An 18,747-nucleotide genomic window follows, 5' to 3' on the forward strand; every position below is an offset into this window, starting at 1 on the left:
GGGCAATCAATGATCTCAGTCATTGTATTTTTTATATATTTTGTTTTCATGTATTTATAATAAATGTTGATATTTTTCTATATATCTTTCTATACCTTGTATCATTTGCTCACCTATTCATGACACGACACACCACGAAAAGTCCTAGATTACTGATACGGTTTTATTACCTATTCAGTTTGTTCTCTGTTCTCATATTTTAACCATTAAGGACTGGTGCAGTACTGTCTGTGTTGGAAACCAACCATACAAACCTCTTGGTATAGCATTTAATCTATATAGAGGTCCCCTCTTGGAATTGATTATGAATGTGTTCTACATCAGCTACTGTATCTCCACACCCGTAGTCCTCAGAGATAGAGCTACCCATCTAGAGCTAGCTAAAGTCTTGATTTTATCTCATTTCTGTGTTTGCTTCAGAGAGAAAAGGATGCTGGGAGTAAATGTGTTATTTCCATGAAAGCCAACTGCACTACCATTTGTGACCCAAGGAACCTTGGCCATGAAAAGACTTTTAGGTTTGACCTTGCATATTGGTCTCACAGTGGGTTCTTGAGGAACACAGATGGCACGCTAGTTCCAAATGGTCCAGACAGCAGATACGCCGACCAGGTAAATCTGTTTATTTTAATAGGCTTCACTGCAAAAATGAAAGCAACAAATAAAATTGGAATTATTATACATTTCTTTACTGAAAATTAACTGCCACAGCGATTTCTAAAATAATGTATGACTTCACTATTCGAATAAACACAATAATGCCCTGTACATACGATCGAATCGTCTGATGAAAACAAACCGATGGATTTTTTCATCAGATATCCGATGAAGCTGACTTTCATCAGTCTTGCCTACACACCATTGGTTAAAAATCCGATCATGTCCAATGCGGTGACGTAAAACACAACGATGTGCAGAGAAAAATGAAGTTCAATGCTTCCACGCATGCGTCGACTTGATTCTGAGCATGCTTGGATTTCTGATAGATTTCCCCCACAGACGATGTTTTTTTTCTATCGGTTTTTTAACCATACTAAAAATTTAAAACAGGGTGGCCCGGATTCACAAAGCACTTACGCCGACGTATCTCGAGATACGCCGCGTAAGTGTAAATATGCGCCGTCGTATCTATGCGCCGTGCCCACAAAACTAGATATGCCTGAAAATAGGCTTCATCCGACCGACGTAACTTGTGTACGCCGGCGTATCGTGGGCACATATTTACGCTGGACACATGTGGCGCGCCAATTGATTTTCTATTCAAATATGCAAATGAGGGAGATACGGCGATTCACGAACGTACGTGCGCCCGGCGCAAGGCTACACGCGGTGCGCGTAAGTTCAATGTCCGGCCTAAAGTTATTCCTCATAAAGCAGGTGTAACTCAGCACCAGACGTGCACAGGTCAGCTGGACAGCAGCTGCAGCAGCACCGTTACGGACGAGCTGAGTACCCACACTTGCAGGACAACACATCTGTATGCCAACATGCCAGGCAGGGCCGCCATCAGGAATTATGGGGCCCCTTACACAGCTTCAGGCATGGTCCTGGGGGGGTGCTGCCGCGAATTGAGAAAGACGAAATAAAGAAAAATATATATAAAAAAAGGAACTAAAAAGAATAAAACTTTTTTTTTAAATATCAAAAACAAAAAGTGACTTGCCATCTGGGGTCCTGTGCTCACACACACCACATCCACTTCACATTGGTTTAGCCCAAGTCCACCATGCAGGACTTGGGAGCAGCAACGCCACGCCAAGGCCCCAATGGTGTTGCTGTCCATTCATACCACATTCACACGGTCATGAGGATAACCTCTCCCTGACGACCCAAGGTGACACACCTTGCTGGCAGGAATGTCACCCACACATTCACACACCAATCACATTGTAGCCTGCACTACTGACCGTGTGCAGTCACTACAAAAATAAAAAAGATAATAATCTGAGCAAAGAAAATAAAAAAGCTCATAATCTGAGCAAAGAAAATAAAAAAACTCATAATCTGAGCAACGAAAATAAAAAAGCTCATAATCTGAGCAAAGAAAAAAAAAAAGCTCATAATCTGAGCAACGAAAATAAAAAAGGTCACAGGCAATAGCACCCATGTGCCGCGTCTGGTGGGCCTGTTCCCTCGCAAGCCCTTGTTGGAGGGATTCTGGCACACCCCTTGTCTTACGCAAAGCCTTCCTGGGGGCTGTAGAGGCTTGGGCCCATCTGTACGGGGAGGCCCTTGAGGGACCTTCCTTGATGGGGGAGGCCCTTGAGGGGCTTCCCCTGATTAGGGAGGAGGGTGAGGGGCTTCCCCTGATGGGGGAGGAGGGTGAGGGGCTTCCCCTGATGGAGGAGGAGGTTTGGGAGGGTCCAGGGATGATGTTATCCTCCTCGAGGTAGACACCTTCCTCAAGGTCGCCATGCTCCTCCTCAACTACCTCTAGAGAGGTGTGGGCACACTCCTCCGGGGATGGCGTTGGTCGTCCAGCAGCTGACGATGGCCCCGCTCCCTCCAGCACATCTGTGGATGACACAAAGTATTCACATGTTGGTGGACCCACACAATTGTCACATGTTCCCTTCCACCCCCTCACATGCTACACACCGGATAGGGGATAAAACACACTTACCTGTCCTCAAGGCCTGGTCACCGGAGTCAAAGCCCTCCAGCCCCTCCACTTGCTCCCTCTCCAGACATCTGGGAATCACCTCCTTATCGGCAGCGAGCCTGATAGTACTGGCTGGTCCGCCTCCTATGCCCCTGGCGTGCCTCTTCATCCTGGCCAGCTTATCTCTGACCAGACAACGCAGGTCATTGATTTTTTTATGCTCTGGGCGTAGGCAGTGGGCCGGCGTATCTTAGGGGTTACGCCGGGCGTAGTTGTGAGCATGCGCAGAGGGGTGCGGGACATACATTCACGTCACGGCGCATGCGCCGTTTAAGATACGCCGGACGTAAACCACTGCGCCAGGCTCAGACCATCATTTGCATGGGGTCACACCCACTTACACTTACGCTGGCCTGCGCCTTCGAAAATACGCTACGCTGGCTCATCTTGGTGAGCAATGGCTTGCTGAATGCAGTGCATGCCTCTCCGCGCTGCGCCGGCGTAGCCTAAAAATGATACGCTACGGCGGCATAAATATGCACCGATGTATGTGAATCCGGGCTGTTCTTTTTTTTTTTTCAGCGATGTGAAAAAAACTGATGGGGCCCACACACGATCGGTTCGTTCGATGAAAACGGTCCAGAGATGCAATGTTAATGTAAAATGTGATACCTACTCCTATCTGTGTTAGGCCCATTTCACACAATCGGACCGTTCAGGTCCGCCTGTCAGTTTTGACGGCGGACCTGAACGGGCGCTCCATGCAGTCCTATGGAGCGTCGGATGTCAGCGGAGACATGTCCGCTGACATCCGACCCGATCCGCCAAAATCAGAAGGATGGCGAAATGTCCCCATCCGTCCATGGCGGATCTGATCGGGTGAGATCTGATGAAATTGGACATGCTGTCCGTTTTCATCAGATCTCCCCATAGGAAACAGCGGCACTGCACAAGCCCCTCCCTGCTCAGTGAGCAGAGAGGGACTTGTCATCCGCCGGCTCAGCGAAGATCAGCAAAGAGATCTCCCGCTGAGCCGGCAGGAGCTGGCGGACTCCGTAGCGAGTCCGCCTGTGTGGAAGAGGGCTTATACCTTACATTGAAGGATAGTCTAAGTGCTAACAGTGCTAAGTACTAACAGTGCCCAGCCACCAGTGGAGAATGGTCAGACACCCCCCTTGGGAAGTACTCCACCTTGGGGACCATATGGAGAACCTGAGGGGACCCCACAGACAAATCAATACGGGAAAAGGACCCATGCGTCTTAGAAAAACAGGAAAACTGTTTGACTGTGGGGTACCTAGCTCTCCAAACATCTAGCCATCCCACCTCCCCCAGCAATCTACTCAGTATTGTCCCCCTGCCCCCCTGAGGTACCTGGGCTGGGGGGTGCCTGTCCACCCTAGGATCGATACATGCATTAAAATCCCCCATAACCATAACAGGGACATCTGGTTTATTACCCAGGTAGGACAGAAGCAGTTGCAGCACCTCCCTAGAGAAAGGGGGGGGGGGGGGGATATACACAAAAGCCAATACCATAGTGACTGTAAATACCTTACAATATAAAAATACATATCTACCGAGAGTGTCTATAGCCGCGTCTATTTCCTGGTAGGCCAAGGAGCTATGTACCAGCACACTCACCCCCGTGAATATGAGGTATGAGTGCAGTGGTATGTCTTGCCCACCCAGGAAAATCCCAGACACCCGATCGTGTCTTTTGTGAGGTGAGTCTCCTGAAGCCCCACAATGGCAGGGAGGAACTTCTTCAGGCCAGAACGAATCATAGTGCGTTTTAACGGGTCATGAACACCTCGCACATTCCAAGTCACTACCGGGGTGGTGGCCATGGTTGAATTAAGCAACAGTCTCAGGCAGGCGGGACCACCTCTGTGGCCGCCTTGAGTCCAGCAAGCAAACGTACATCAAGTGGTGTATTCCTGTGAGCAACGCAACAAAAACTGTAAGCAGTAGAGAACTGAGCAAAAGTGTCCACATCTTGGCCCCATCCTCCTCCACAACCCTCCATTGTGTGGACCCAGCAAACGATGTGTGCCAACAGGGCACCAAAAAATAAAGTCCCCCGGCCGGGGTAGATCAATAGCACCAAACATCTCGTAGGTGCATGCCCCCCACTGTAGCATAGAGTCCAGGGGGTGTTTTTCAACTTCCGAAGCTCTCATTAGACGCTAACAAAGTATAAACAAGTAAAGTCCCGACTTGCAGGTAACAACTTATCTGGTCTGCGGCGAACACTTTAGCATGCGTGAGCTCACGTAGGGCCTCAGTCTCCTCTGTCGTCCTCTCGGCGTCTCCTCAGGTCTTGTTCATTATGGTCAAGCCACTGCGCGGCCTCCGTGGCGGATTAAAAAAAGGTAGCTTGGCCTCTCACTGTGAACCGCAGCTTGGCCGGGAACAGCATCGCGTACGTAACTTGTATCTTCTGCAGGCGTCTTTTAACCTCCGCAAACGTGGCTCTCTTGCGCTGCACCTCAGCCGAGAAGTCTGGGTAGAACGATATCCTGGCTCCAACGATATCCTGGCTCCATTGAAGTGCACCGATCCCCTTTCCCTGGCCAGCCGCAGGATTATTTCCCTGTCCCGGTAGTTCAGGAGTCTGGCAAGCATGGATCTAGGGGGGCTGCCAGGGGAAAGGGGCCTGGGAGGCGTGCGGTGTGCCCTTTCTACCGCAAACAGCGTGGTAAAGGCCTCCTTGCCAAAAATGTCCTGGAGCCACATCTCGATGAAGGTCGTGGGGTCCCGACCTTCCACCTTCTCCGGGAGCCCCACTATGCGGACATTGTTCCTCCTCAGGCGGTTCTCGATGTCATTGGTTTTCGCTGTGGCTTGCGCGGACTGCTGTAGTGCAGATCTGGCGTCCCTAGTAAGGGGTGGAAGTGCATCCTCCACCTCGCTTATGCGGCCCTCCACCGCCGTGGTTCTCTCCTTGATCTTCTGGAGGTCATGGCTAGTGTTGAGCAGAATACGCCATATTCGATTTCGCGATATATCACGAATATATAGCCGAATATTCGAGAAATATTCGCTAAATTTGAATATTCGTGATATTTTATCGAAATGAAATGTTTGCGAAATTTCGCTATTGCGAATGCGAAAATAATTGCGAAATTTCGACAACTGCGGTAGGAGCACTCTGATTGGCTCAGAATATTCGTGATATTTTATCGAAATTTCGCAAAATGCGAATGCGATATTTACTGCGGAATTTCGACAACTGCTGTAGGAGCACTCTGATTGGCTCAGAATATTCGTGATATTTTATCGAAATTTCGCAAAATGCGAATGCGATATTTATTGCGGAATTTCGACTACTGCTGTAGGAGCACTCTGATTGGCTCTGATGCAGAAGAAGGGCAAAGAAAATAATCGCGCGATATTCCGATTGCCGAATAATCGCATTGCAATTTTTCGGCAAGATAAAATGATCGCTTCAGCTACTCGGCCCAAGGTTTCTAATCATACCAGCAATGCTTTTAGACGTCGATGGAGATCTCTAGGATGTGATCTGTTCTAAAAATAAAATTGAAAAAATTCGAATATTCGGAATAGCGAATATTCACCGCGAAATTCGAAATATATCGCGAATACTCGAATATGCCATATTCAAGCCGAATATTCGCAATACGAATATTCGTGAGCAACACTAGTCATGGCGCATAAGGGCCACTTCACAATTATGTGCCACTTTGTGTTGGTTGTAACATGACAAAATGTAAAAAATTCCAAGGGGTATGAATACTTTTTAAGGCACTGTATGTATAATATACAACGTGAACATATATTGATATCAGTATACGTGTAAAAGTATCATTCATATTGCATAAGTTGTCTGTGTAAAATGACAGTGGCATGGTCAAATATATACGGTAATAATACTTTTCTGAATTAAGGTTTCTGAAATTAATCTATTCTCTTTTCCTAGAAAACTGTATTCTGTGATCTTGGCCAGAGTGTATTAAATAATGCCTTGCAAGGCTACAATGCCACGCTTCTTGCCTATGGGCAAACGGGTTCTGGGAAAAGCTACTCCATGATTGGCTATGGAGCAAATCGAGGCATCATTCCGGTCGTCTGTGAGGAGTTGTTCAGAGCAATTGAAAGTAACCAAGACAATAACAGATGTTATCAGGTCAGTAACCTCAACAGGAACAGACATAATGCAAAAAAAAAGGCAATGGACAAGTTTGTTTAAAAATGGCTTCTCATCAGTGAAAATATAAATAATAAGATATGGAAAAGTGACTCTGGGCCAGATTCTCGTAGATCTGCGGCGACGTAATGTATCTCCTTTACGTTACACCGCCGCAAGTTTTACGGGCAAGTGCCTGATTCACAAACCACTTACCTGTAAACTTGCGGCGGCGTATCGTAAAGTCCACCCGCGCAAGCCCTCCTAATTCAAATGATCCTGGTAGGGGGCGTGGATCATTTAAATTAGGCGCGCTCCCGCGCCGATCATACTGCGCATGCTCCGTGCATTGCGCTAAATGACCTCGCACGGATGTCATTTGTTTTGACGTTAACGTAAATGGCGTCCAGCACCATTCACGGTCGACTTACGCAAACAACGTAAAATTTTCAAATTGCGACGCGGGAACGACGGCCATACTTAACATTGAGTACGCCACCTAGGGGGCATGTTTATCTTTACGCCGCGTATCTCTTACGGAAACGACGTAAAATCACTACGACGGGCAAGCGTACGTTCGTGAATCGGCGTAACTAGTCATTTGCATATTCTACGCTGACCGCAATGGAAACGCCACCTAGCGGTCATGGTAGATATTGCACCCTAAGATACAACGGCTGGCCGTCGTATCTTAGGCATGTTTAAGTGTATCTCAGTTTGAGAATACACTTAAACATACGACGGCCTTAGATTCGGACTTACGTCGGAGTATCTGCTGATACGCCGGCGTAATTCTATGTGAATCTGGCCCTCTGTCATAAGGTAAGTAAAGGGAGCCATCAATGCTGGCCTGCTGATAAAAATGTTAGTTGTCTGGCTCTCCTCAACTTTAAGGGTAATTCCACTTGTGCATAAAAAAATTAAAATGTTACCTTTTAACACCCTCTCCACTCTCCCGCTCAGTGTTGCCAACAATCAGTATTTTTACTAGCAGCAAGTAAAAAACAGGCACTTTTCTCCTGCCAGTAAATGCCTGTAAAAGGAAAAGGTTGCCAGTAAAAAATATGGCTGTGACACTTGACTAGGTCCGGAGGCAGCCAAGACCATCCGAATGCCTGTTACAGTATGTTTGGGCGGCTCTGGCGGAGATGCTGCCTGAGCATGTCCTGTGATGTCATGGTGCAAGGGAGCCAAGCAAAGCGGCCAGAGCATTGTGTGCAGGTCAGGAGCAAGGCAGGCCAGGACTGTCAGTGCTATTTAAGTGTAACGCTTATTTTTGTGAAAAAGTCGGTTAACAACACATATTAAATGTTGCAAAAATACATATATATGAAATCTTAATTTCAGTGACACCAAGTGACTGAGTGTGATCTGTGAAAAAAATAAATCATAACAAAGCAGTCCTCTATTGTGACACACATAAATAACAGTCCAAAAGTGTAGAAAAAACTGCAAGGTTGAAATGAAGAGTCCCACATGGATGTGAGCCTCTCTGGGAAAGGATAAAGACACCACCAACGATATAAGGGGGAGGCTTACCAGATGGTGTGGACTTGGTGAGGTTTATACCACCCAAGTCAAAACAGGCTTATATAATCAGTCAGCAAGATGTATCCAGCTGGTCCTGAATCCACATATCAGTTGGCACCACAAATTCTAGTAAACACCAGGAAGTGTAAATACATGTAGTCTTGTTGGAGACAGAGATATGGTAACCACATAACATGCGTAATGGGAAATAAACTCACATAGTGTTATACTGTACAAGGTAGTATTTATTAAAAAATTAACACTCACATTTGGAAGAACATCATAGGCATATCACAAAGTGCAAGAGTGATGTGTGTGAATGGGTCCAACCGACGCGTTTCAATGAAACAGTCATCATCTGGGGTCTCATATGTGTGTGCTTGACCCAATCTAATTTCTTATCCTTCTGAGTCTTGGCCCTGAGCTACTTACTATATCGAAAATAAAATAAGAAATATGTTTTTTGAATTATTATGTATCTTAAATTATATTGCTAATTGCATATTGTACTTGTTTGTAGTCTAAATACTGAAATTTGCACTTAAAATGGTAATTTTTTAACTTTTGGAAATGCCAGTAAAAACTTGGCTGTGCCAGTAAATTTTGGGTGGTTTGTCAGTAAATTTCAGTCTGGTAGGTTGGCAACAGCTCTGGAGTGGCGGCCATCTTGCTCCACCCCAGTGGAGACAGTGTGCTTGCCAGAGCCCAGTGCACAGCGTGACACTCCTCAGCACGCTGACTACAGACCCGGGAACACTGACTGCAGACATGTGGAGACAGTATCTGCGAGATCTCCACCTGCCGGTAGGAGAGACACCATCACCCGGGGAGCATGGCTGTCTGTACTGAGCGGAGGAGGGGGACACCAAGTGACACCAGAGGAGGGGGACACCCAGTGACACCAGAGGAGGGGGGACACCAGCAGAGTGGGGACCCCAGTGACACCAGAGGAGTGGGGACCCCAGTGACACCAGCAGAGTGGGGACCCCAGTGACACCAGCAGAGTGGGGACACCCAGTGGCACCAGAGGAGTGGGGACCCCAGTGACACCAGAGGAGTGGGGACCCCAGCAGAGTGGGGACCCCAGTGACACCAGCAGAGTGGGGACCCCAGTGACACCAGCAGAGTGGGAACCCCAGTGACACCAGCAGAGTGGGGACCCCAGTGACACCAGCAGAGTGGAGGGGGGGCCCCTGTGACACCGGAGAGGAGGGGTGGACCCCTGTGACACCAGAGTAATGATAGTGATTAGGGGGCAAGCGGACATCTTGTTAGAACCAACAGAGTTTTAGATTCAGTTATTTTCAACACAAAACGGAGCTTATGTGCTTAAATACAGAATATGTAAATCTGACAGACTGTTTACATGTTAAATTTTAAAAGCCGCAGCAAACCTGCTGACCTTACATGGTTGCTAATGTGACAGAACACCTCTGATTTTTACATTTAACTAAATGTCACATAGCAAGCATATAAGGTCAGCAGGTTTCCTGCAGCTTTTAAAATTTAACATGTAAACAGTCCGTCAGATTTACATATTCTGTATTTAAGCACATAAGCTCTGTTTTGTGTTGAAAATAACTGAATCTAAAACTCTGTTGGGTGTAACAAGATTAGTCTTTTATTTCTATTTTTTACTGATCCGATAAATGATCTGATCCGAGGATCGATCCGATCCGTGAGTTTTTTGATCCGTTGCACCCCTAGATCTGACTGCTATGGAGTCTGGGATCTGACTGCTATGGGGTAAAGAAGGGCCCAGTATGGACACGTTTGTGTGGGGGGAAGGTGTCCAATACCATTTAAAAAATCATTAGTGGTTTAGTGGCTAATATAGTGGCTATCTCAATCTTTCTTAATGCCCTGAAAGGAGACGTCCAGGACACAGAAAAAGAAGCTTCCATGTTCAGCTCTTATTATTTGTATATTGTAACAAGAACTTTTTGGAAAATATACCATTATAGGTTTTCTGTTCACTATGTTATATAACACTATCCACTTGTGAGCCCAGATAATGTAAAGCACTTTCCACATTATAATACCTTTATATAATCATGGATATTGCCCCTTTTTTTGCAGGTGACATTCAGCATGCTGGAAATATACAATGAACAGGTAAATGTCACTCTCAGCGGTATTTCCTTGGAATGATTTTGGTACAATAACTGCAGTTTTTTTCTGTATCTACATATTTGTTGAGCTGTTTAAAAAAATGATATGCATATTGATCTCTGTTGGGGAAGAGGGTTAGATTTCAGATTGACTGATCTTCCCCTTCAAAAGAGATCAAGAGACTTAATACTTGGCAGGTTAGAGATCAGTGGCGGCCCCCTCTCTCCAGCCACCCCCCTCTGTGTATAATGGATAGATTCATGCACCTAGGTGTGTTAGAAAAGCAAATGAATGGTTGCTTTCCTAAAACTGAACCGCCTCTCAGCCAATCAGTTGCGCGGGTCTGTTCCCCGTCACCTGATTGGCTGAAATGACAGGAGCTACGAATGGACGCCTATCGGGAGGAGGGGAGGAGATGCACGGAGGACACAGGAGCCACTGTCTGACCCGCTGCAAGGTCCTACTGCTGTCACCCACCGCCACCGAGACTGGCTAAGTACTGGGCAGACGGTGAGCAGGTGGGGGGGGGGGTCACAGTGACACTATTTGATAGGCACAGTGACAGCATTTGATGTGGCACTATTTGATGGGCACAGTGGCAGCATTTGATGTGGCACTATTTGGGCGCAGTAACAGCATTTGATGTGGCACTATGTGATGGGCACAGTGGCAGCATTTGATTGGGCACAGTGGCAGCGTTTGATGGCCACTGTGGCTGCGTTTGATGGGCACTGTGGCTGTGTTTGATGGTCACAGTGGCTGCGTTTGATGGTCACCGTGGCTGCGTTTGTTGAGCATCGTGGCTGCTATTGATGAGAACCGTGGCTGCAATTGATGGGCACCATGGCTGAAATTGATGGGCACAGTGGCTGCGTTTGATGGGCACAGTAGCTGCGTTGGGCACAGTGAGGATACAATTGATGTTTTTTTTTTTTCAAAATCTTTCAGTTTGTTTGTGCCCCCAAAAAAATGTGAGCACCAGCCACAACTGTTAAAAGATACATTTTTAGGAAAGGTAGCTATTTCATTCCTAATACACACTGGGGTGGATTCAGCAAGCAATTACGCCTGCGTATCCATAGATACGCAGCGTAATTGCTAAGTAGCGCCGGCGTGTCGACTTTCTGTATTCTTAGGCTGCATTCTTACGCTGGCCGCTAGGTGACGTTCCCGTAGTGGTCAGCGTAGAGTATGCAAATTGCATACTCACGCCGATTCACAAACGTACGCGCGCCCGGCGTTCGAGTTTTACGTCGTTTGCGTTCGTCGCTTTCTGCGTAAGGCTGCTCCTGCTATTAGGAGGCGCAGCCAATGGTAAGTATACACGTCGTTCCCGTGTCGCGATTTTCGAAATTTACGTTGTTTGTCTAAGTGAATCGTGATTGACGCCATTTACGTTCACGTCGAAGCAAATGACGTCCTTGCGACGTCATTTACCGCAATGCACATTGGGAAATTTTCCCGACGGAGCATGCGCAGTACGTTCGGCGCGGGAACGCGCCTAATTTAAATGATCCATGCCCCCTACGGGATCATTTAAATTATGCGCGCTTACGCCGGCCACTTTTACGAAACACCCCCGCAAATTACGGAGCAAATGCTTCGTGAATGAAGCGTAGCTCAAGTAATTTACGGAGGCGTAGCGTAAAAACGGTACGTTGCGCCGCCGTAGTAGTGCGCTCCCCTACTTGAATCTACCCCATTGTTTTTCCAGGCCCCAGCAAAATGTGTCAAAGCATCAATGCACTTTAGGGCCACAATTACTTCATCAGGTTTAGCTCCTAAACTGTGAGCATAGATGTAGCTTCATATATTAATTTAGATTGGATGTCATGCATGGTAACATACTACTACCCAGACCGATGAAAAATGTAAAAGAAATTTCCTTGATTGATACAGCTTCTTTACTATTTAACCCCTAGAATTACAGATGTCAATATACAGTATCTCACAAAGTGAGTACACCCTTCACATTTTTGTAAATATTTTGTTATATCTTTTCATGTGACAACACTGAAGAAATTACACTTTTCTACAATGTAAAGTAGTGAGTGTACAGCTTGTATAACAGTGTAAATTTGCTGTCCCCTCAAAATAACTCAACACAGCCATTAATGTCTAAACCGCTGGCAACAAAAGTAGAGTACACCCTTAAAGCGGAGGTTCACCCTTAGAGAACACATTTTCCCCTTAGATGAATGCTCGTTTTGTCTAGGGGAATCGGCTAGTTGTTTTAAAATATGAGCATTACTTACCGTTTACGAGATGCATCTTCTCCGCCGCTTCCGGGTATGGGCTGCGGGAATGGGCGTTCCTTCTTGATTGACAGTCTTCCGAGAGGCTTCCGACGGTCGCATCCATCGCGTCACGATTTTCCGAAAGAAGCCGAACGTCGGTGCGCAGGCGCAGTATAGAGCCGCACCGACGTTCGGCTTCTTTCGGGTACGAGTGACGCGATGGATGCGACCGTCGGAAGCCTCTCGGAAGACTGTCAATCAAGAAGGAACGCCCGCTCCTGAAGACCCATACCCGGAAGCGACGGAGAAGATGCATCTCGAAAACGGGTAAGTACTGCTCATATTTTAAAACAAATAGCCGATTCCCCTAGACCAAACGAGCAGGAATCTAAGGGGAAAAGAGGAAAAATTAAATAAATGGGTGAACTCCCGCTTTAAGTAAAAATTTCCAAATGGTGCCCAATTAGCCATTTTCCCTCCTGGTGTCATGTGACTTGTTAGTATTATAAGGTCTCAGGTGTGAATGGGAGCAGGTGTGTTAAATTTGGTGTTATCACTCTCACTCTCTCATACTGGTCACTGGAAGTTCAACATGGCACCTCATGGCAAAGAACTCTCCGAGGATCTGAAAAAAAGAATTGTTGCTCAGTCTACATAAAGATGGGCTAGGCTATAAGAAGATTGCTAAGACCCTGAAACTGAGCTGCAGCACGGTGGCCAATACCATACAGCGGTTTAACAGGACAGGTTCCACTCAGAATTGGCCTCACCATGGTCGACCAAAGAAGTTGAGTGCACGTGCTCAGCATCATATACAGAGTTTGTCTTTGGGAAATAGACGTATGAGTGCTGCCAGCATTGCTGCAGAGGTTAAAGGGGTGGGGGGTCAGCCTGTCAGTGCTCACACCATACACCAAACACTGTATCAAATTGGTCTGCATGGCTGTCGTCCCAGAAGGAACCCTCTTTTAAAGATCATGTGCAAGAAAGCCCCACAAACAGTTTGCTGAAGACAAGCAGACTAAGGACATGGATTATTGGAACCATGTCCTGTGGTCTGATGAGACCCAGATAACCTTATTTGGTTCAGATGGTGTCAAGCGTGTGTGGTAGTCTCTATTTGGAGACTAGGCCACAGGGCAGTATTCCAACATTATAATTACCCCAAACACATCTCCAAGAGGACCACTGCCTTGCTAAAGAAGCTGAGGGTAAAGGTGATGGACTGGTCAAGAATGTCTCTAGACCTAAACCCTAATGAGCATCTGTGAGGCATCCTCGAACGGAAGGTGGAAGAGCGCAAGGTCTCTAACATCCACCAGCTCTGTGATGTCATCATGGAGGAGTGGAAGAGGACTCCAGTGGCAACCTGTGAAGCTCTGGTGAACTCCATGTCCAAGAGGGTTAAGGCCACACAAAATATTGACACTTTGGGCCCAATTTGGACATTTTCAGTTAAGGGTGTACTCACTTTTGTTCCCAACAGTTTAGACATTAATGGATGTTAGGTTATTTTGAGGGGACAGCACATTTACACTATTATATAAACTGTACACTCACTACTTTACATTGTAGCAAAGTGTAATTTCTTCAGTGTTGTCACATGAAAAGATTTAATAAAAACATTTACAAAAATGTGAGGGGGTGTACTCACTTTTGTGAGATACTGTATGCTTGTTTCATCCTTCCCAACAGTCCTGGATCAGGTGGGACATTCCAGAATTTTGTCCCATGGTCCCATGTACAGGGGCTTTGTCCTACATCACCCCATCCATTCATTATACACTAACATCTGTGCATCTGCCATACCTCTGCCCATATTTCCCCACTACATTCATATTTGTCTTCCCACTTGCCTTATTCTGCCTCCACCAGTCTGCCTGCCTTACTTCCTCTTCATTTCTCACTACATTATTTATATTTCTATCTGTTCTTCAATCATTCACATGCCTTTTCCACCCTGATATCTGGCCTATTTTTGTTCACACATCCCCACCCCTTTCACATCTCCTCTGTCCTTCACCAGACTCATCCTGACTCTACCTCTATGCCTACAACCCTCTGGCATATTTATGATTGCATTTCCACTTCCGGTAAGCCATTCATAGCATGGTACCATTAACATTTGGGTAGATTCAGGTAGCTGCGCTTTATGTTACGGCGGTGCAGCGTATTGTATTTACGCTACGCCGACGCAACTTACAGGAGCAAGTGCAGTATTCACAAAGCACTTGCTCCGTAAGTTGCGGCGGCGTAGCGTAAATGGGGCCGGCGTAAGCCCGCGTAATTCAAATGTGGAAGGGGGGGGGCGTGTTTTATGCTAATATGTGATGACCTGACGTGATTTACGAATGGCGCATGTGCCGTCCGTGTACATATCACAGTGTGCATTGCTTTAAATGACGTTGCAAGGACGTGATTGGTTTCGACGTGACCGTAAATTACGTCCAGCCCTATTCGCGAACGACTTACGCAAACGAAGCAAAAAATTAAAATTTCGAAGCGGGAACGACGTCCATACTTAACATTGGCTGCGCCACCTAATAGCAGGAGCAACGTTACGCCGCAAAAGCCTTACGCAAACTACGTAAAAAAACTACCGCCGGGCGCACGTACGTTTGTGAATCGGCGTAACTAGGTAATTTGCATACTCTACGACGAAAACGGCGGGAGCGCCACTTAGCGGCCAGCGTGAGAATGCACCCTAAGATACGACGGCGTAAGAGACTTATGCCAGTCGTATCTTAGGCTAATGTCGGCGTATCTAGCTTTCTGAATACAGAAAGTAGATACGCCGGCGCAGATTTGAATTTACGCGGCGTATCTATGGATACGCCGGCGTAAATTCTCTCTGAATCCGGGCCACTGATTTTATTTGTTATCTTTAATCATGATCCCATTCTCACCTGATTCAAGTACGACACTTTCAGTCTCCTCCAGTCACACTCAAGTTCTCCATACACCATTATTCTTTTCTTGATTTACCTTGCATTTTATCGTCTCATATTCAGGCAGCATACCTTATCATACACTCAAAAGATAAAAGCTGTTTCTCTTCACCTTTAACCTCAATTGAATAGTCTGCAGTGGTAATCTCTATAGTTCTAGCACATATGAATCTATATATGGGTGCTCTTAACATGTGCAGTGCCATGCAGCTTGCCATGCACTGGAATCTAAAGAAACTTCTGACACTGGAATGCAAAGATTTACTACTATAAGCTGTATATACCAGGCAGCAAATGACATAATGAAACTGCATGATAAATGCACATATTTTGCGGATGAAAAAGGGCAGCACAGTGGTGTAGTGGTTAGCACTTTCACCTAGCATCAAAAGTGCCGCCGGTTCAAATCCCGACCACGACACCATCTGCCTGGAGTTTGCATGTTCTCACTGTGTCTGCGTGGGTTTCCTCCGGGTACTCCGGTTTCCTCCCTCCCTCCAATGACATGCTGGTAGGTTAATTGGATCCTGTCCAAATTGGCCCAGTATATATGTGTGAACGACTGTGTGACCCAAGCATGTCGAGATCCTACAGGGTAAATGACCGCGCCAGGCGGTGGATGAGACCCGTTCCCCCCAGGTTCAATGACTGGAAAATAGATATAAATAGCACACTGCCGTACAAGAAGTTCATATACATCAACAGAGGTTGCCCAGATAAATACAGCAAAATCTGGGACAGGTGGCTTGCGTCCGCGGACACATGCACTGGGGGTTCATAGAGTCATAACCCCTCCCAGTGGGGAACCCCGTGATTAGCATAGATAGAAGGTTTCCGCCCAACTGCGGTTTGTTGAGCATCTGGTTTAACTTGTATGAGTTCCTGACTTGTTGAATTTACATGTACATGAGCCACATATCATTCTATGCATTTCCATAGTATTGCCTTATAACCTGCAGAAATATGTTTAAACTGTAAATTGTTCAATAAAAACCTTTAAAAGTAAAAAAAAACACAAAGTGCAGTTAGGAAGGTTTAAAAATGCCTTTAAAGTAATTATTAATATTATTATACAGGATTTATATAGCACCAACAGTTTTCACAGCGCTTTATAACATGGGGACAGACAGTACAGGTACAATAAAATTCAATACAGGAGGGATCAGAGGGCCCTGCTCCTTAGAGCTTACAGTCTAAAAGGAAGGGTCAAGTGAAACAAAAGGAAACAGCTGTCGGGTAGGGCTGCACGATTCTGGTCAAAATGAGAATCGCAATTCTTTTGCTTAGACTAAAGATCACGATTCTCAAAAATTGATTGCCAGAACCCCCCCCAAATAAATAAACCTGTGATTTATTTGAAAATACGAATATATAAAAAACAGACCAGTGATATGTCTATAATGTTAAAGACCATACAACTCCTTTGAAAAAAGCAGAATCAAACTTTGCTTTTGCTTTTTTCATAGGTGTTATATGGTCTTTAACAATATAGACATATCACTGGTCTGTTTTTTATAGATCAGAAGCAGTACCGCCGGCAACCACTGGGTGGCGCATGGATACACACAGTTGTACAGAACTGTGAGAAAGATAAATACATCAGAAGCAGTACCGCTGGGAACCACTGGGTGGCGCGTGGATACACACTAGAGTTGTATTGAACTGTGAGAGAAGTCCAGGCTGCTCACGTCTGTCCCGATGTCGGCGGCATTTGCGTTCCACGCTGGTTACGTGGAATGGCGGTGAGATATAAGAATCGCGGGTCATCCCGCGGGGAGATCGCAGGCGGGGAGAATCGAGATCGCGATTCTCTCCGCGATTAATCGTGCAGCTCTACTCTCGGGGATGATCAGATGGAGAAAATTAAACTAAAGTTGTTAGGGGTGGGTAGGATAGGCTTTAGGGATCATCTAAAAGCTAATAGAGCATGAGATAGACGGACAGATTGGGGTAAGGAGTTCCATAGGACTGGAGAGGCTCTAGAAAAGTCCTGGAGGAGAGCATGGAGTGATGAGGGAGCTAGAGAGCAGTAGGTTTTTAGAAGAACAAAGAGAACAATTAGGTTGGTATTTTGAGACTAGGTCAGTGATGTAGCGGGGGGCAGAGTTGTGAATTTAATTTGTTGGGTAAGAGGAAACCAGTGGATGGATTGACAGAGAGGAGAAGCAGACACAGAGCGATTGATAAGTTTGATGAGTCTGGCAGCAGCAAAATATTACATTCCCATTTTTACCAAGTATGTTCATTAACCAAGTATGTTCACTATTTCATTAAATAGGTTACAGATTTACTGTCTAAAACCAAGAAAGCAGGTGGCCTTAAGGTGCGAGAAGATCAGCATCAAGGGTTTTATGTTGATGGTCTAAAACTGGTGCCTTGTGAAAGCTATGTACAAATTGAAAGGTTGATGGAACAAGGGAGGAAAACAAGAACCACAGCTTCAACCAGCATGAACTCCAGCAGCAGCCGTTCCCATATGGTCATCACTATTCACTTCAAGCAGGTACCACTCACTTAGTGCAGCAAATAATCTGCATGTCTGGTGCAACAAATACAAATGACATCAAGACAAAGTAAATGTTGTAATGTGATGGGAAAGTGGGGGGTACGTTTTGGTTGATCAGGCAAATTTTGGGAATAAATTTTTTTGGTTTCCAGTATACTTTAACCTCCATGAGGTTGTAAAAGGCAGACTTTCTGTAAAGGATAAGCCTTAGGCCTCGTACACACGACCGAGTTTCTCAGCAAAAACCAGCAAGAAACTTGCTGGGAGATATTTTTTTGCCGAGGAAACCGGTCGTGTGTACATTTTCGTCGAGGAAACTGTCGAGAAACTCGACGAGCCAAAAAGAGAGCATGTTCTCTATTTCCTTGACGGGAATGGAGAAAATTGGCTTGTCGAGTTCCTCGACAGCCTAACAAGGAACTCGACAAGGAAAACGATGTGTTTCGCCCATCGAGTTCCTCGGTCGTGTGTACGAGGCTTCATGCCCTGTACACACGAGCGGAATTCCGCTCAAGCTTGGCTTGCATACACATGGTCACACAAAAGTTCTCTGAAATTTCGAGCGTTAAGAACGCAGTGAGGTACAACACTACGACAAGGCGAGAAAAAGAAGTTCAATGCTTCCGAGCATGCTTTGAATTGCTTCCGGGAATGCGTGTTTT

The 18,747-nt window shown here is 46.0% G+C and overlaps 1 protein-coding gene across 1 annotated transcript in view; it reads left to right on the forward strand.

The window, feature by feature from the left end:
* The first annotated feature begins 308 nt into the window (after nucleotides 1-308).
* Nucleotides 309-18,747, forward strand: part of LOC120935762 (kinesin-like protein KIF28P) — an 85,025-nt gene continuing 66,586 nt past the window's right edge. The window contains exons 1-5 of the mRNA XM_040347822.1: nucleotides 309-343; nucleotides 387-612; nucleotides 6,546-6,752; nucleotides 10,362-10,397; nucleotides 17,858-18,082. Coding sequence (XP_040203756.1) covers nucleotides 309-343; nucleotides 387-612; nucleotides 6,546-6,752; nucleotides 10,362-10,397; nucleotides 17,858-18,082 — 729 coding nt within the window. The remainder of the gene's footprint in view (nucleotides 344-386; nucleotides 613-6,545; nucleotides 6,753-10,361; nucleotides 10,398-17,857; nucleotides 18,083-18,747) is intronic.

Source organism: Rana temporaria, chromosome 4, assembly GCF_905171775.1.
Source record: "Rana temporaria chromosome 4, aRanTem1.1, whole genome shotgun sequence".
In the NCBI taxonomy this organism is placed as follows: Eukaryota; Metazoa; Chordata; class Amphibia; order Anura; family Ranidae; genus Rana; species Rana temporaria.